Below are 20,323 nucleotides of genomic sequence, written 5' to 3' on the forward strand. Positions count from 1 at the left end.
GGGACTTACCAGTTCCGCTGCCATCTTAAATAGAACGTTGTTCTATAATCTTCAATGTTATGTTATATTATATGTCTTCTAGTTATTATTACTACTGAATATATGTCTTCTGTTTGTTATTTCTACTCTCATTTTTGTATCGAAAATTGACTCTACCACTATGAAATACACTCCACGCCACAATACCTTGACAAATTACACCAAGTATGTTATTATATCATATCATTTGTTCTCTATAACAACATTTCATTAAAACATAACGAACGAATCGAGTGTATAAGAAAACTCTTGATTGAACACTATTTTGTAGAGTTCAGCTGACATTAATGTAACAAAAAGAATAATATTAATCTCTGTGGTACATACATAGATGAATCTTTTCAACTCTGCAGAAATGTAAATCAAAGTGGGAGCCATAGAAGAAGAAAAATAGTTCCACCTGGACATTTCAACTAAACTACATACAGTTTATACAAACTGATATATTACATGTACACAACTATCTCCCTCTCTATAAGACCTACTTGTTCGATGAACTTGCCTCGCGTGTGGAGAAGTCGTGTTGCCTCATGTTCGTTTTCTGGCGAGACTTCCCTGACGAGCTTGAAAAAATGTTGCTAGATGAAAACTCTGAGCAGCGAATGATAACCCCGGGCTTTATAGTCCAACCCATTTCACCCATCTGAAGAGTTTGCCAACTCTGAATGGCAATCCATAGTCTTTGGCTACAGCAGGTTCTCTTTTTGCTGTTTCGGGGTCAGACCAAACGTACACCCCACGCTCCTGACGACTCCCTGGCACAGTGTTGTCGAGGACCACAGCTACCAAGAATGCTATCACCATGTGGAGTGATAACAATGTATTCAAAACGTAGTTTAGCTGCAAAACAAATAGTTTAGGACCGATTCAAGAGAATTTTAGTTCATGTGCTTTTAAGTCGAAGCTGCATACCGCTCCAAAGTTTGTGCGGATTGGACCGTGAGAAGCCACAACATATGGTTGAAAATAACTCGGAACTTGCAAGTTGCTTTTCTGAGTGATGCCGTACTGTTGGAAATAGGCTGGTATAGATAGCGATAGGAACAAAGACAGGCCAACTATGATAATGTTCCTCGAGCTTCCTGCTTCACTATAGCGTAAATTTGACAAGCCCAAGGCGGTAAGCATTGTCCACATAAAGCATAATAGGCCTGCAACAATGACATCCGGTATTGATGCAATAAAACCTCCTACTTTACCTGTTTGCATGACAGAAGGGAGCATGGTTAAGCACTACATCCCTATGACAAATAGGTGACTCAATGTATGCAAATAGGTGTCGATTACACCAGTACATGACTTTTCAAGGGTAAAAGTGAGACATAGGATATCCATGATATTCGGAGGAATTTGGGTTTGCCTCCTTACCCTCCTCCCACTCCCCCACTTAAACACCAAGCTTAATCTTCGAGGGGCTTCAAACTCAAGATGTTTTCCTACACATCCTGTGTTGTACTTCCTTTACCACTAAACAAAAAGGCCTGCCTTTTTTTAATACTCGAAAAATCCCTTAAGAGTTGGAACACAACGCCAGTTGGTGCACAGGTTCTGAGCTCGAGGCAGGAGTATAGGTCCGTTCCTAAATTTCTTTGGAAATTCCCTAAATTAAACATAATTCTCTTCACAATGCAGTAAGATGTGGGGTTTCTTGAGGGGAGAGGAGGGGGCAAAGAATCGTGATAAAAGCTTCCAACTTGTTTTCCTTAGTTGACATGATCGAATTGATCTAGGTAATGAAAAAAAGGGGTAACAATTTTAGTCCTCTCTAAATCAAGAACAGAATTAATACAAATTACCCCTTCGGGTCTATAATAATGCTCCTGACCCTTGAAACTAAAGAAAACCTCCTCAAGGTTGTTGACCATAAGGTGAAATGCTTAGTTTTTCAAAGTTTTCTAATATAGGAAAAAAAGTTTCCTCCCTGGGCCAGTCGGAGCAAACTTGTATATCTCTTTGTTCACATATTCTTCATCCCATTCCTTATTCATAATGACAAACAAAGAATGATAGAATCAATCAGATTCACATCTTTATACTCAATCTTTGTCAAGAAATACTCCTTCCGTCCACTTTTAATTGTGATGTTGCGCTTTTTGAAAGACTGACTAATTTTCAAAGTGAAACGAGATTACATTAATTTGATATTTTAAACAAAAAATTTAGATATTCAAAAACTATACGAAAAGTATTATAAATTGCAATTTTTTGCATATCAATATGATGAAAAAGTACATCGTAAAATGTTAGTCAAAGTGTTTATCATTTGACTCTGAAAAAGGAAATCATGTGGACGGAGGTAGTAGTAGTTTAGTTTTAAGTGCCACAAACCCAAAAATGAAACGGATAAAAACATAGTATATAAAAACATACCCAATGTAATTCCACAAGTAGGGGCCGGGGAGGATAGTGTATAGACCATACCCCTACCTTGGGAGGTAGAGAGGCTGTACCATTTTCTCTTCATTGTATGCCCCATTTCCCAAGTAATCGGAATATATATCAGTAACTAGTAGAATTCACTCAGGAAGATTCATCACCTTTAGATAGTTTTGAAATCATTAGAACTGTAGAACATGATGAATGGAGAGGGGACTAGATGCATTATTTAACAAAGGTAACATCCAAAAGTTCTTTTCAAATCGGCAAAGATATTTACAAAGATATGCTGCAAGTTCTTCTCGTATCTTACGACATCCAGTATTTATGTCCCATTTTCTCTTCATTGTATGGTCCGAGTGAATCATCTCATTACCAAATTAGAGCACATGCTAATCTATCTCGGTTATGAAGTTTCTAATATGAAATCTATTTTTATTTTTTTAAAAAAAAAATATTACACACACAAAGTAGAACATTGAGATTGTGGAATTAAAAAGGTCAACCGAAGTTCTTTTCCTCTTCGACACACAAAATCAGTACTTCTTTCTACCTCCTGACATGAAACATGGATTAATTATTGGGAGTTGAAAAATGTTAAACAGTTTCCAGAACAACCTACAACCTATGAAGGATATTTATCCGAATTTTATAAATTCATAAAGGTACCTCTAGAAACATACCTATAAGAGACAGGACAATTAAAACACAAGCCCCCAGCTCAATCGCTCTGCGGCTTCCCATTTTGGTAACAGCAATCGTGTGCACATTTTCAGTCAAAGTTGCAGATCCAGTTCCTGTGCCCCATAGACCAGCCAAGAGGCTACAAAGTCCTTCAAGACCAATTCCTCGACTTAAAACACCAGGTGTTGGCGGTCTGGACGCAACCAACAATGATGATGCATGATACGATCCAATCTGAAAGTTGACAAAAGAATAATTAGAAAAAAAAATGACAGTTCAACGCTGCATTCTATATATTGTCCAATATTTGAGAAGAGAACTATTAAGCAAAGAGGCAGTCCGGGAATAGTAAGTCAATTTACAAGCTTGGAACATTAAGAATATATTTAAAGCAAGTATCCGAGTGTGTCTGAAAGCAAAAGTGCAAAGAACCACAATGTTTGCTCTAAGTGAAAACCAAGAGGTTATGCGCACACTTGTCGAAGTGCGGCACACAAAATCAAGAATACAAAACTTATCTAGTACATTTTTTTAGTTTGATCAAGTAATAAGAATTATCTAATACATATGAATTTAGTACTTAAAACATCCAAACTCTATGATTTTGAAATTCCACTACATAGGCTACACGTAGCTGAGGGTGTTCCATTCGTTCAGTTTGCAAAGAGGTCATCTGCTGGGACAAGGGGGAATAACCCACAACGCTGCATTAAGACAAAATGCACAGATATCCAACAAGTCCGCATGTGTGGCCTAGTGGTCAATGGGTTGGGAACCATGGGGTCATAGATTCAAATCCCAGCAGAGACAAAAACATTAGGCGCTTACTTCCCAACAGAGATACATGGTACCCTGTTGCTGGCGGGAGATGGGAGGTATTAGTCGAGGTGCACACAAGCTAGCCCGAGCACCACGGTAATAAATAAAAAGTTCTCCTTGACCAATATATTTTCCTCAAGTTGACTCAAGGCACAGTGATGCAAGTCCTATGTTGCTCTGACTCTTCAAAGATGCCAACGGGTGCGTATTGGATACCAAAAGTAGTGTATTTTTGAAGAATCTGAGACAGGTGCGGCATCAAAAATGAAGAGTCCGCACAATTAATGATGCAATTGAGTTGAGGTCTATATTAATGTCAGACAGCTCTTAAATAAGTCTCTGCTCACAAGATGACACTACTGAAAATGCGATAATTTAGGAGTAACTTGTTACTATAAGGATGAGAAAACTAAAACTCAACAAGGAAACAACTCACCGAATCCACAGATGAAATTATGGATACAACACACATTACTAGAGCCATTTTCCAGTGGAAGACGGGCATACCCCATTGCAATGGATAAGGGAATCTAAACCACGGAGCAGATCCTAATGCATGTAAAGCATCAACACGACAGTGCTTCATCTTAGGGATATTCTCTCTGCAGTGATCGGATATTATATTTAATACTGGTGCATTCACATCACAGCCTTTATAGCTATATACTCCCACTGCCGTCAGAAGGAAAGCTACGGACCATGTTATTGCTAGACCCAATGGAACCTGCACATAAACATGAATGCATCGTTAGAGGAAGGTGAGCAAACAGAAAAGGAATAAAAGCTAAAAAGTAAACCACAGATTTACCGCGTAGATGAGAAACACACGATGACCAAGAACAGATATCTTACGGAGGTACTGCATGACAAGAAAAGATTTAAATTGAAGAAGTTAGACATTATATACTTGCAAAAGAAAATGTTAATCTGATATACCTTGGCAAAAAAATAATGGAAAATGTCGTGACCAACATTGTACTGAGACATTTCAGTTGTTTTACATGATACAGGAAGATATCTAAACAAGAACAACGTGGCAACTTACAAGAGAGAAAAGAATAACCAACAATATCTGCATCGCTCCAATTTCAAGACATGTACCAATTTGTGGGAAACCGTAACTGTAGAATGAAAGTCCAACAGCAGCAACTGTAGGAGCCACAACCACAGGATTGATCAACCTAGACCAGAAAAGGGAAAAACAGTCTCTAGATTAATATTTCCACACCATGTTTTGAGTCCAAAAATAAGAATATTGAAGAATGAAAAGAAGCAGGAAGCTCACAGTTAAAACCAAAAGCCTCGAAAGCACACAAACAACGTTAGAAAGGTTATGCTAGAGAAAGCCAAATAAAGGACAAGATTAATTCATTCAGCTATTGTTTTTAATTTCTGATTATAACCATGGAGTGCGATCATTTGTTAACTGCATTAGTAAAGTTAGAAACTAAAATTTTCACAAGACCTATACAAACAAGGGGGGAGGGAAAAGAAACAGAAGACTACGAGTGGCAGTAAAATTTTCTTCTAGAATAGATTTGGCTCAACTGTAAAGGTAGTACAGCTCGAGACCTGTGGGTAGGTAGGTGCATGTCTCAAGTAGGAAACATGATTTGGTATTCCAACATATATCACAATGTTTTTGGTTGTGTTGCCATTATCCAATCACCAAGAAGTAGCTAATTACCAAGAAAATATCATTTTTCGATAAGAACCAAACCTCAGCTTGTAAATTTTCCTTGTTCTTTTGTGCCGGGAATCTTAAAGTGAGTCATGTAGCTCTTCTTACATATGCTTCACCATTTAGGATTCAAGAATTTATAAAGTGACTAAAGTCTACTTAAACCTAGAAGAAATAGTTGTGGAGGATTGGTTATAAGAAGAACAACATTCCTTTCTTTTTATGTGTTATCGTTAACTAGAACTTCCTCTGTTAATATGTTACGGCAGGGGAATCAAGTTCATATGCCATCTGTATGGTCTGGTAGTCAATATCTAAAGATGAGACTTTCAAGATTATCTGTTATTGTTATCGTCTATCATTTGATTCCAATTGATCAATCATCTCGAGGCAGGAAAGATTGAGACTATCCCATAGACTGAATTATTATTTTGAGAATGATAATAATTCAGTTTATAGGATAGTCTCAATCTTTCTTGCCTCCAAAGACTGAATTATTATTATTTTAGTAATAACCATAGACTGAATTATTAAGTACGCTAAACAGCCACGAATTGTAGAACCCTCCTCAATAACACAACATTGTTAAAGATCATATTGTTTTCAAGTGATTCATGGCATTTCCTATTGCCCAAAAAGAAAAAGATAAAAGGTAACTGAGCGAATGATATGGGACCGGTCAAATAAAAATAGGTCCCTCCATGATCCCAATAAAAACAACCCAGTGTATTCCCACAAGTGGAGTCTCCGGAGGGTAACGTGTACACAAACCTTATCCCTACCTTGCGAGGTAGAGAGGTTGTTTCCGATAAACCCTTGGCTCAAGGAAAAGCTATAAAGAAACAACAAAAATGAAGAAGCCACAACTAAATACTAAGAATAGCACGACAAAGCATTCTGGAAAAAAAAAGGAATAAGAACAGCAATAACAAAATAATACAATAATCCAAGTACAAGAAACAACAGATAACAAAAGAAATTGAAGAACAAGAAACCACAAGAGTATTACAACGTCTACTAGTATGGAAAGGCCCCACCACGATCATAATACACAAATACCAAAGACAGTAAAATAAGTGTTTGGGGAAGGGAGAAGAAGAATGAATTACCTTCTCAACGAAATAGGGTGGCTCAGTCTAACCAATCTAAACTACTAGACCTACTAACGGTGTGAAGAAAAAATGTTTGTCCTTCAATTAGCACCCTAAAGACCACTCCATTGGAGTCAATTAAAAATAAATCCTGATTTTCCCTAAAATCATCCAACATCATATAGCATCGTAAGCACACGGAACATCACTATATTTTAGCACTAAAAAATGCTTTGTAGGTCATATTGATTAATCTACTGGGTATAATTTGACCAGCAGAATAGAGTGAAGAGAATCGTCTTAACTGAGAACTAATGATGATGAAAAGACCCAATAAGCAACAGAATCGACTACTCAGTTTTATTAGCGTCCATGAGGCTCCAAATATTAGCTGCATAATTATGAAAGCATATATTGGCATGGCAGCACAACATGACAACGGAGAAGAATACATACAAATGTCGAACGAGAATTTCTTACCTCACTAATACTGACATCAGCCCACTGTATCCAAGAATTGCTTGAAAAGCTGAAGAAATTATTAAAGCTCCCTGCAACTCCTTCATGATATGCTTGAATTTCTGCAAGTAGGAGACCTTCTTACTACTATGTTTTGACATGAATAACGACTTGATAGGCAACCGTTAAATAGTGCTATTGTTAAATTCAGTGGTGAGACAAGAATCATAGCAAGAAAAAGCTTTGAAACATTACATTTCCTTTCAATGCCAAGAACTCTGGGGAGTTAATTATTGCAAGAGCAGGAGCAAGATAAACAAATGAAGCCCCCTGTATCAGAGGTAACCTCGAGCCAAATGACGTGTGCAACAGCGTCGTCACTCCTGACACAAGGAGCACAGTGGAGACGACATTTGATGTATCCTCCTATAAGTACTAACTTTTATCAGTTCACATCAGTTAAATAAAACAAAACTTACACTATCGTAAACATAGCATGAATAAGAATAAAACGGAAGTAAAAGACTCACATAGTTACCACCCATTGCAGGAACTATCACAAGTGGAATTAATATCAACGATCCCAATATTGAAAGATAATGTTGAAATCCATAGAGTCCAATAGGAACTGCAACATATGAACATACATCAGTAAATTCACTATTAGACCAAAAGATTAAATGTTTTCCACATGTACTGATGTAACTAATATTAATTTCCACCTAAACTGCAATTCACTATACTCAATAATCAATATCGCAATTACATGCTGAAAACAGATAAGTCCAAAAAAACACAAATAAATGGCATTTGATTATCCTGTCAACAAGCAATTCAATGGAAAATGACAGATTTTCCAATGACAAGCGGAATTAATATCAACAATCCCAACACTGAAAGATAATTTTAAATACATATCGTCCAATAGGAACTGCTATATATTAACATACATCATTAACCTCACAGTTAAGACTTAAAAGATCAAATCTTTTACACATGAACAGGTGTAACTCATCTTAATTTAAATCTGAATACATTTGCCAATACGCAATATCACAATTACATGGTCAAAACAGAAAAAGGACCAAAACCCACAAACACATAGCATATCATCATCCTATCAAACAAGGAATTCAATGAAAAATGCTAGTTTTTTCGATTAACTAACGTGTTCAAATAAGAACTCAGTGGCACCACTGAACTAACATATTCAAACGATACAACAACAACATACACATACGTAGTGTAATCCCACAAGTAAGGTATTTAGAGGGTATAATGTGATCGACTCTCGGATTAAACAAAGCATGCCAAACTGTTTGAAAAAAGGTGATACATATATGCGAGCAATAACAACAACGAAAACAACGCGAAATGTAGAGCATTACACAACAAACATGGGAAAGAACAGTAACAACAGCACATTCAAAAATCATCTCACCAAGACCAGGAGTATCTCTAAGCTCATATTTCATATGTGAATGCCTAGACATAAAACCATCATCATCAACTACTTGTGGCAACACATCTACAACCTCTTCATTCCTCGAAACTCTTCGAGACGGCTGCTGAGCCGCAGCTGCAGTCGTAGCTACAGCAGCTGGCTCAGCAGTAGCAGTAGTACCAACTGCTTGTCCATTAGTACTCTTAGCCACTCCTCCACCACCACCACTACTACCACCACCACCATCAGAGTCTCTCCTTTTCCTCACAGGTGGCTTATCCTTCTCACCTGTAGTTTCCCCATTAACCTTCTCCTGTCTAGGCCTAACCCGACCCGCTTCAAGATCCAAATTCGGGTCGGACTCTCTCCTCCGGGTCGACTGCTGCTGCTGTATCCCAATTTGCCCAGAATCACTAGCATTCGTCTCCCCAGAGAATTTTGGGCGAAACCCAGTTTTCTTTGCCCATGAAGTAGGCGGCATTGCTGCAGATTCCGGTGCAGGTGGCCATGGACCGGGTCGAGGACGCTTATTCGGGTCGGAGCTAGCCATTTTTTTTTCCCTCAACACATAGCTCGAATAAAACTAACTTTTACCCAAATGGGTATTCGTGGATCTAACTTCTTAGCTAGGGTTTTTCAACTTTCAAAAACAGCTACAGAAAACAAAAATTTGAAAAAATGAAAACTTTCACATAAAGCAATGAACTTTTTATTACACACAGTAAAAGGTGTTGGTGTGTGAGAGATAATAAAAGAGAAATGTGAGAGTGAGAATTGTACTAGTACACACTGCTGGAGCTAGCTAGCTAAGCTTGTGTAGAGAGAGAAAGAAGAGAGAGAGAGAGAGAGTGACGGAAGAAGACAATGGTTAAGAAAGAGAATTTAGAGAGACAAAGTGATGAAAACGGTGCCGTATGGTTCCTTCTGTTCTCCACCAAAAATGATGTCACCCTTATCCTTTTTGTTTCTAACGTTCTTCTTAAGAACACACTATTTTATTATTTTATATCGGGATATCTCCGAATTATCATAAATAGTATGAAAATATTTTATGTAATTTTTTGTAATATTGATGTCTTTGTCGTTCAAAAACTAAAACATATATACGTTTTACACTAACAAACATATATGTGTCAGAATTTTATCCATTGGTCTGACATTTATTAAGTATCGAATCGACTAATAAGATTGTTTAACTTGTTTCTATTTAGTCTTTTGTTAGAGTGAAGGGCGTACATGCTTTACTCTCTGAATGAAAGGAGTACCAACGTTCGAAAAATGTGACGGAGGGTATACTATTTACAATAGTTACAAATATATTTATCCTTTTTTTCTTTTTATATATGGTGTCGTAAATAAAGTTAGTTTTCTGTTAATTAGATATTTTATATTTGAGCTCAAAATATAAAAGATCTTTCTATCGATTGTTTTGCTTTGAATGGGCCCTATACAATGCAATCGGATTAATCGAATATCAATATAGATATCAAATTTTAAATGAAAAACTAATGAATACTTTTATTTTTATGTATATTATATGTCAAAAACTCATTTAATACTAGGGATAAAGAATAATTAAAAAGAAGTCATCTCATATATGATTGAAATAAAATTATGAGAAAACTTATTTTGAAATGATGATACCTTAGTATTAACATACAAAAATTATTTATAATAGGTAACACTATGAAATTATATCAAATAGGTTATTGTATAAATAAAATTAGAGTTTCGTAAAATTAAATTGCATCTAATTATATTTATTTTTTTGCAAAATAAAAATAGCATATACAAATAAATTACTGTATGTGATTTAAATTTTACCTTGTAAAGATATAAAGATTATTTCTAATAGAACGAAATGGTTGAAATGGTGCAAACAAGAGACTTCTTACTTATGTTGATCAAATTTGGCGTATACTGTCGTAAATTATTAGAATTTTAAAGATAATCGAATGACTTTTATTTCTATATGTCCCTGTCTCACTATATTGATATGTATTATTTGGATAAAAAATCTTTCAGAATAGTTTCATAGAAATTACCAAATATTGTGTATTTTATCTTTTTTTAAAAAAAAAAAATTTACAAGATAGTATGCATTATATCTTTCTCTAATTTTATATATGCAATCACATGAAATATATAATTAATAATGTTATTATTGATTCAAACTGTCTAAAATTTTGACAATTACGTCAATTAAATTTTTATATTCGAACGCTGAAAAATATATATGCTAAGGAGATAAATTTTACGTGGTATGAATTTTTATATATGTTTTTATTTATTCATTTTGACTTGACATATTTATGCAAAAATAGTAAATTCTTTGAATATTTTTATTATATCATTTTTATGATTAAAAGTTATTTATTAATATTTAAATAAAAATAAAATAAATATAAAATAATTAATCTTTTTAATTTTAACATTAAATAATTATTTTAACATATTGAATAAGTAAAAATAGACCAAACATTTAATGTTATGATAGAGTGGATCATATTAATTGAAGGCACGGATATTACAAGTAAAACCAAATCCAATACAAAAGGACAAAATAAAATTTAAAAAATGCAAACTAAAAATAGAAAAACAATAAATACTCTCACTATCCTTAAATGATTCTCACATTTCCCTTGTTGTTGATAAATATAAAAATTATTCTTTTAATTAACTATTTTTGTGATTAGCTAAAAATGATAAACTTTTTGACATAGATATAAGATAGGAAAAATTACGTAAATTGGTATATTTTAATAAATAATTACTAATTTTAGTAATATTTTTAATTTATTGTCATCATAGTATTATTATGTTAAATCTGTAATATGTATTAAAAGTGAATTATGTGTGCAATATATATGAATTATAATTGTTTTTTTAAAATATATTATGTTTGTTTGGTAAAAGTTTGACACATTGTATTATAAGTGTATTAAAATGTGTGATAAATGAATTATCTATCATTGAAATTTATATTATATGTAAATAAAAAATTAATCATTGTGATATGAATTAAACTTGTATTATAAATGAATTAAAAACAATCAAGTAAAAAAGAAATATTATTACTACAAGTGGTAAATATTTTTAATTATCGTATGTTTATGTAAGTTTCCCTATAAGATATGCCACAAAATTATTGAAATTCTCTCTCTCTCTATATATATATAAAAGTACTGTAAATATTTTAAAATTTAATAATAAATTGCTAGTTTTATTTCTGAACTATCGATAACATCATAATATTTTTTTATTTGATTAACTAAATTTAGATGCAATCTCGATCTACCACGTGATATAAGTAAGTAGTCTCAAACTTTTCTTGGAGCACGAGATTCTTAATAAAATAAAGAGAAAATATTGAAAATGCCTCTAAACTTAACGAGAACTTAGAAATGTTTGTCACTCATATTGCAAGATCGGAGGTGTATTTAAATTGAATTAGATCGATAATGCTAATATGATTGCCTTCTTGAATGATTGAGCATATCGCATCATAGTGTTGATATTAACAATCACATTCGATACTAGATACATCTCGAATCCGATACATGACGTAACAAGTGATTTCAAATTCTTATACTAGCATGAAACTCTTAAGAAAACATCAAAAGAAATATTGAAAACTCTCCTAAACTTGATGTGAATTTAGGAGTGTATTTCGCTCATATTACAAAATCGAAAATGTATTCAAATTCAATTAGTTTAATAATGCTAGTATAGTTTGTGGATTGTCTCTATTTACCATATTTACGATGAGACAACTTCAAGCGTCAATGATTTATCAATTCAGCCTTTAGTAGAAAATCTCTTTTTGATAATATCATTCTTACACTTCTGAGTAAAACATACATTTATTTTCCATAAAAAAAAATTTTAGTTTGAACTAATTTTTCTTGTTTTAGTTCTCTTCCAAGAAATAGTGTACAAAATTTCACTAAAATAGTTTAATAATTATTATTCGTGTATATAGTTAACACTCCATCACCCGTAGATGAAACTGTTCCTCTCTCATATCTTGTTTAGTTGCTTGTTACCTTTTGTATCGTACTATATGATTAGTTTAAACAAATCTTTTTATCGTTACTTGAGTTATACCGTATTGTATTATTAAGTAACGATGAAAAATTTTATTTTATATAAGGATCGATTTAGCGTGTGATCGTATCGTTATTTTAGTTATTTTTTCTTATTTTATCTTTATTTATTATATTCAACTTTTCTTGTAAATTTATTGTTCTGAATGCGTGATATTATGTAAAGTTAGAGAACAATACAATTTATATAAACACGATTTTGAGTTTAAATATGATAAAGAGCACTTTTTTGTATAACAAAATTATAAGCTATTCGTAAATTCAGATTTAATAGAACTGTAGCGAAACACCCAATAGGAAAAAAAAAGAAGAAGCATTTAAACGTGTTGCACGAATCCAATCTCTCTTCTCCAATTTCTTGTTCCATTTTCGCCGAATTTAGGTTTTGGATTTCTGAATTTTGATCAAAATTCGAAGAAATGAGCTTTCAAGATCTAGATTCCGGTCGATCATCGGGTCCTCGTCGGAGCAATGTCAACGGGAAGCAAGACGCCACTCAAGCTTTGGCCTCTGGAATTTTCCAGATCAACACCGCCGTTTCCACTTTTCAGAGACTGGTTAATACCCTAGGTACCCCTAAGGATACCCCGGAGCTACGTGACAAGTTGTGAGTTTTTCTATCTGATATTTGATTAGTAAAAATGAGTTTTTTTTTTGGTTATTGTCCTTGCATAGATTTTGATAGGATTTGATAGTTGAGGTATAATTGAGTTGATTTTTTTTCTGGATTTATAGCCTTTTAAGAATCATTAGCAATGTAGTAGGAGATAAGGTATGCGTACATCATAAAGCTTATACCAGACTCCACTTGTGTGATTACACTTGGTATGTTGTTGTATATGTGAACAAAGAGCTTTTCATGCATGCGAAATGGCAGCCTCTTATTTATGTTGGAAAATTTACCGAGTGTGATATCTTGTATACTTGGAAAAATAGACAGTCTGGACTCTGGAGGGAGACATTTGGAAGGAGAAGAGAAAAGAACAAACCTATACGTGGGGTGATGAACTTATTGTAGGTAGAAGAAATGGACCATCTACTTTGTCCTTTTTTTTATCAGAAACAATTTGCAGGTATAGGATATGTGTTTAGTGATAGATGGTAAAGCATGTTTTCTGCTCTAAGGAGATAGTATGAAAAGAAGTTTTGATTTGCAATGCATATGCCTTATGGAAGTCCGCTTGCATATGAGCGTGAAACACAAAAAACAAGAAGGTTTCATGTTTACTAAAAGTGGTACATGTGCTTCACTGACGTAAAGCGTGCAAGTTGAGTAATTAATCATAAGCAGCATAATGACAATATTAGTTAACTGTTGTCTCTTCAAAATCCTTTACCATAGTGAATTCATGTGTGTGTGTATATATATATATATATATATATATATATATAGCACTAGAAAAAGCTATTATTATTATTATTTCTGATGATAAGGTACCTAGAAGATACCAAAATAAGTACATCAGAAAGAGGAACATCCTGCTAAATACTGAAGGAGTACAAGAGATCTAATAGTGAGTCAATGAAGTGGGTTGAGAATCATGAGGTCTCAGGTTCAAATCCCAACGGAAGCAAAAACACTAGGCGATTTCTTCTCCTTTGTCCTAGCCTTGGTAGATTGAGTTACCCACGATTTCTTCTCCTTTGTCCTAGCCTTGGTAGATTGAGTTACCCAGTACCTGGTGGTAGGAGGTAAAAGGTACGCCGTGAAATAAGTTTAGGTGCGCTCTAGCTGGCTTGGACACCATGGTTATTTAAAAAAAGAGATGAGAGATCTAGTAGTAAGTCAGATATATGAGCCTTCCTACACCATAGACACACATTTTCCAAACACCTAACTTGTTCTATGCCGTCTCTCTTGTCATTAAAACATCTATTCTTCCTCTCTGTCATCCCAATAACAAAAAAAGCTGACTTGAATGACCCTGTATTAAGAGCTAAATCGGCTAAAGGTATGGGTAAGTAAAGCATAGAACGCAAGCAGGGGCCAGGTGATAGCAATCCAATAATGTCTGTTCTCCTCTGATATTTGACTGTTCATCCCATCTGCACAGGGCAAGTTTTATGCATCATGGCATGATCCAGAAAACACCAAAAATGGTAAGAAACATAGTCCAGATCTGTCTAACACAGTGCTTCTATTAGGTGATATGAATAATCGTTTCATGTTTACATGTTTATGGTGATGATTTTTGTCCTAGCAGTTCCTTTTCAGAATATCATTTAGGTAATTTGGTGAATAGGTGCCATAGCCCTGTGACACCAAAATAATTTTTGAAAAAGTGGGATAGCACTGCAAGGGTTGGCTGTGAAATGCCTTCATCTTGAACAGGGTGAATGTCTTGCCCTTTTCCCAGTGTGAATAGAGGACTAAGTTATGGGTTGGTAACAAGGAAAAAGAAGCAGTTTGTAGGGTGGGTTAAGGCAATGTATTGATCTTTGGGATTTGAGATTGCATGTTGAATCATTGCTTAAGCAGATATTTAATTCCAGCTTTGCAGTCCAACTTTTGTAATCCCATACCCAACTTAATGCCGCAGCAACAATTATAGTGTGTTGATGAGCTGAAAGGTGACAAACTACTTGTAGTTCCATAATGGGTATAATTAGATTAAAATAATTTCAAAATTGTTTGGTACTTGTGCTGATTTTCTCAACTGCAGGCACAAGACAAGACTACATATTGGGCAATTAGTGAAAGATACTTCTGCTAAACTTAAGCAAGCCAGCGAAACAGATCATCGAATTGAAGTCAGTGTAAGTTTCAGAAAGTGCTCTCCTCTGTTTCTCTGTCTTTGTCTTGGGGGTTCTGCACTTTGATATGTATGTGCAAAACATATATTCATCTTCTCTCATTACAATTTTTTATATTTTAAACATTTGCCAGCCTTGTTTCTATTTCTTGCTCTTCTTACACCTCCCTTTTTTACTTATAATGTGAATTCATTCTTTTGTTCTCAGGCTAGCAAGAAAATTACAGATGCGAAGCTTGCTAAAGATTTTCAAGCTGTATTGAAGGAGTTTCAAAAAGCTCAGAGGCTTGCTGCTGAGAGGGAAACGTCATATTCACCTTTTGTTCCCCAAGCAGTTCTTCCTTCTAGGTAAGTGATGGGTTATACTTTACTGGAATTTACTTATAGTAACCTAGTTAGAAATATGAAGAAGTACATTAAAAGCAACTTGTATCTCAATAATTGAACTTGCCGTTTGATATTCTCAAATAAAACTTCATCCTCTTTTGGTGAACAGTTACACAAACAGTGAGATAGATGTCTCTTCAGATAAAAGTCAAGAACAGCGAGCTCTACTTGTGGAATCTAGAAGGTAAAATAGCCTACAATTAGTACACTTTGATGCTTTCTCTCATAATTTTGTTGTGCCGATGGTTCAATTAAATACTAAAATTTACCAGCAAGATTGTTGTCAATTTCTTGATGCACAAGGAAATGAAATTGGTCTTTAAATTTCGATTCAAGGTGACTTTTTGGTCTATTGTAAATTAGATGGAGGATTCTTTGGTGTGTAGAGAAATCAGATGACATTTCAAGCTTTGCGATTAGGTGTTGGAACTTTGGTGATTTACATTTATGCAACACGACGTAAAATATTGTAAATTTTCTGCAAAGACAAATTGTTCGGAAGAGGTGTCAAATATGATTGAATCTAACTGAGATTTTTCTGAAACAAACTTAAGTTTTTCGAAAATACACTTAAGGCAAAGTTGATGTTAATGTGAATGGGGCTCCTAATACTTTTATGAGAAGACATGGTATGTTATTCCTTTTTTTTTTCCTTAGGTATTCTTTAATTTGTCACAAACATCAACGATGGGAAGTCAGATGATGATAACTGTAATTCACCCTTAAAATGAGAACTGACAGCCAGTGTAATTTGCTTGCAATGACAACATGCTGAAGTTACAAATTTTAGATCTCAGGCACATTAAATGAAAGTATATTGTGATGCAAGTGTCATATAAGATCAACGATTTTACCCCCTTTAACATATCTTCTTTTATTACAAATTCTGGCTTCGTGATATTTAGTTTCTGTTTTATCTTCCACATCCCTCTGCTGCAGGCAAGAGGTTGTTCTTTTGGACAATGAGATTTCATTTAATGAAGCTATTATAGAGGAAAGAGACCAGGGAATACAAGAAGTACAACAACAGATAGGTGAAGTGAATGATATTTTCAAGGATCTTGCCGTGCTTGTTCACGAGCAAGGAACCATGATTGGTATAATCACTCTCTTTCATTTTAGCATTTCGGTACATAGGAATACATATATTGATGTTTGCAGTTTCTTTTTAGATGATATTGGTTCCAACATTGAGAACTCTCATGCTGCAACTGCACAAGGGAGAACACAACTTGCTAAAGCTGCAAAGACCCAAAGATCAAATTCATCTCTGGTAAATCTGACATATTTCACACTTCTTCATAATAAAGACAAAAGTGCGGGTTTGGTGTGCTTAAGCATGTAGTACTCTATGTTACCTCGACTCTTCAAAAATGTCAACGTGCACGTGTTGGATTCTCCAAAAGTACTGTATTTTTGGAAGAATCCGACACGGCGTGGCATCAAAAGTGAAGAGTCCTCGCGAACGGCTAGTGATTGACTTTGAAATTTCATCTTAACAAGTCAAGTCATGAAATTGCTCGAGTTTATTTGTTGATGTATCAGAAAATGAGAAAAGGGACGAAATATGTGGAAAGAATTAGTGGTTAGGTTATGTGTTTCAAAGTTTGAGAATATATCAAGTGGTTTTGTGAAGTTCTTTAATATTCAAAAATGCAATTACACTCCAATTTTACATCATCCTCATCTGCTACCTGGTATCTGCGAATTTGAACTCGTGATTCTGTTCCCTTCTCACTTTGTGCACATCATAGCTGTTACTGTGCTTTCTGGATACCTTTCCATGTCTTATAGGTGCATGCTTCCTTGCTTCTTACCTCTTATCTTATTGTAGGAGATAATCGGAGAGAGAAAATCTCGTTCCACGTTATTTTCCTCGAACTGAATAATTTATTGTCTGTAGATTTTTGACATATTATACTTCGATTTCTGCAGACCTGCTTACTCCTGGTGATTTTTGGAATTGTGCTCCTTATTGTTATTATAGTACTTGCAGCTTGATTTGAAGATTTCGAAACTCTATTAGAAACAGCCTCTCTAGCCCACAAAGGTAAAACGTAAGGTCCGCGTACATCCTACCTTCTCCAAACCCCACTTGTAGGTTTACATTGCATATGTTTTTGCTCTAGAGCATCATCCTAAACTAAGCCAGGAAGATATCTTTGTGACTCATGTTGTTTGAATGCTGAGCCTGGCTTGGCATAAAACTGTGCTACCTCGAATCTTTGGTCGTGCAAAAAAAGGGAAGTTTTGTATAGGGTTTGTTTTTAATATTGTAAATTTGGTGTTTAGGTTGCTAGGTATGTTGCTGCTTTGTAATGACACTATTAACAGGTTTGTCTATAAGAAGTAAAGAGTGTTTTTTGTGAAACAACAATTGCAGAAAGATCAAGATCTCTAGTCCTTCAAAATTGAGCAATAAACAAACTATTGGTACATTTTCTCAACGACAACTACTCGTACAATCACCATCTATCTCCACAAGAACATTCACCATCCTTGAAATGATGGTAACGTATACGATCCCTTATGATAATCTCTCTGTGGTATAACTTTGAGATTAGTTTCATGAAAGAATGACAGTCCTCACAAGACCTCAAGTTCTTCACTATCCTAATAACAGTTCCCGGGTCAGTTCTGATGAGTCCAAAGGACACCGCGAGTTTCTCACTGTGATGGAGAAGCTGAGATGCTTTCTCATCATCATCTATTTCAAGTAAGACTTCTGAAACTTTAGGGTCATAGCCTTCTCTTCTAACGTTTTGTTCCATTTCATCTAATTTTGCGTAAACATGTTCTGCTTCAACATGTCTGGAGTCTCCAGCTGTAAATTCATGGACGTTGCCATCAGTCTCAATCCTGCTACACCCCGGTGACTTCACTAACCCTCTTTGATTCATCAACTCTCTCATCTTCGCCTTCTCCTTCCAATTCCCTGTGGCTGCATAGACGTTCCCAAGAAGTACATAACTCCCACAATCACGAGAGTCCATTTTCAAAAGCTCAACGTCCTTTAGTAAGCGTTTACTCCTTTCAACATCTCCGTGAACCTTACAACCCCATAACAACGTCCTCCATAGCACAACATCCGGATCAATTGGCATCATCTTCCTGATAAACTGCTCTGCCTCGTCTAACTGTCCAGCACGTACAAACGTATCTACTATGCATCCATAATGCTGAATCGTTGGTCTTAACTTATACTTCTTCATACTCCTTATATGATACAATCCTTTACCAATCCAACCAGCATTCCTACAAGCTGATAAAACAGCAGTCATCGTTCTTTCATCCGGTTTTACACTACAACTCTTCATCAACTCAAAATGTTCCATAGCCTCTTCCGATAGCCCATGACTAGCAAGACCAGATATCATTGCTGTCCAAGCATAAACATCCTTATCCATCGTCTCATCAAACACTCGTCGTGCATCATCTATGCACCCACATTTCGCGTACATATCAATAAGCGCGGTACCAACATTAGCCTTCATACCAAGATCCTTCTCCTTCACAAAGCTATGAACTTTCTTCCCAATACTTAAAGCTCCAGTATCAGCACAAGCTCTCAAAACCGAAACGAGAGTAGCTTCGTTCGGATCAACGCCACTCTCCATCATCAATTCAAACAACTTAATAGCTTCAATAGGTCTATTATTATCAACAAAACCATCAATCATTGAAGTCCAAGAAACAACATCTCTTTCAGACATTTCATCAAACACCTTCAAAGCAAGACCTGAATCACCACAACCTGCATACATATGGATAAGGGCATTGTTCACATAACGGTCCGATATCAAACCCGACTTGAAAATCAACCCATGAATCTGTTTCCCCATCTGGGTATTCCGTAACTTCGAACAAGCTTTAAGTACAAACGGGTAAGTGAACTTATCGGGTCCGGGTACGACAACCCCGGGTTGTTCTTCTCTGCAATGCATTGAGAGGAAGAGGGTGATAGATCGGGTCGGGTCAATAGAATCCGAATATGCACGAATCATGGTGTTGTAGTAGTATGAATTTGGGGTTCGGAGATTGGTTAAGATATGGCGGGCGTAGGTGAGGTCACCGGACGGCGAAAGAGCGGAGAAAGTGAAGAGTTTGCTGAGATTTTGGAAATGGGTTGGGTCTTCTTGACCCGATTTGAGTAGTCGGGCATGGAGCTGCATGGCTTGCGCCATTGTTGATATATCCATGGCTGAAGCCATTTGAGAGAGACAAAGGATAACTTATATCTCTATATAATTTTTCCTATCCTCAAGTATAATGACCATAATACCCTTTTATCATTATATTGACGTTTTTTTAAACTTATCGGTAATTTTCATTTGAACACTTTAGTTCAATGTGCGATATGATGAATGGAATGAACTCAATATTGGTGAAGGACGAGAACCATGGTGTTTTTTTATTGCTTGAACAATCCTTTTTCCTTTGATCAAATTTTTGAGGTGAGTTAGACTCGAGATCAATTTTGATAA

At 35.2% G+C, this 20,323-nt stretch overlaps 3 protein-coding genes across 3 annotated transcripts; 1 reads left to right on the forward strand and 2 right to left on the reverse strand.

Annotated features, from left to right (window-relative positions):
* Positions 1-323: 323 nt before the first annotated feature.
* LOC101248167 (nucleobase-ascorbate transporter 12) lies at positions 324-9,531 on the reverse strand. Its single transcript, XM_004250970.5, has 10 exons — positions 8,591-9,531; positions 7,680-7,777; positions 7,405-7,575; positions 7,171-7,271; positions 4,964-5,099; positions 4,727-4,777; positions 4,355-4,642; positions 3,099-3,333; positions 952-1,238; positions 324-879 (listed from the first exon to the last, which is right to left on the reverse strand). The coding sequence occupies exons 1-10, from the start codon at positions 9,141-9,143 to the stop codon at positions 658-660; spliced, it is 2,142 nt and encodes a 713-aa protein (XP_004251018.1). The 5' UTR covers positions 9,144-9,531; the 3' UTR covers positions 324-657.
* Positions 9,532-12,838: 3,307 nt separating this feature from the next.
* Positions 12,839-18,210, forward strand: LOC101248450 (syntaxin-22). Its single transcript, XM_004250971.5, has 7 exons — positions 12,839-13,306; positions 15,363-15,456; positions 15,661-15,800; positions 15,949-16,023; positions 16,779-16,936; positions 17,012-17,112; positions 17,775-18,210. The coding sequence occupies exons 1-7, from the start codon at positions 13,119-13,121 to the stop codon at positions 17,838-17,840; spliced, it is 822 nt and encodes a 273-aa protein (XP_004251019.1). The 5' UTR covers positions 12,839-13,118; the 3' UTR covers positions 17,841-18,210.
* Positions 17,458-20,222, reverse strand: LOC101248743 (pentatricopeptide repeat-containing protein At4g21065). The gene has a single exon (XM_004250972.5). It carries the CDS (start codon positions 20,048-20,050, stop codon positions 18,305-18,307), a length of 1,746 nt encoding a protein of 581 aa, XP_004251020.1. The 5' UTR covers positions 20,051-20,222; the 3' UTR covers positions 17,458-18,304.
* Between the last annotated feature and the right edge of the window lie 101 nt (positions 20,223-20,323).

Source organism: Solanum lycopersicum, chromosome 11, assembly GCF_036512215.1.
Source record: "Solanum lycopersicum chromosome 11, SLM_r2.1".
Lineage (NCBI taxonomy): Eukaryota > Viridiplantae > Streptophyta > Magnoliopsida > Solanales > Solanaceae > Solanum > Solanum lycopersicum.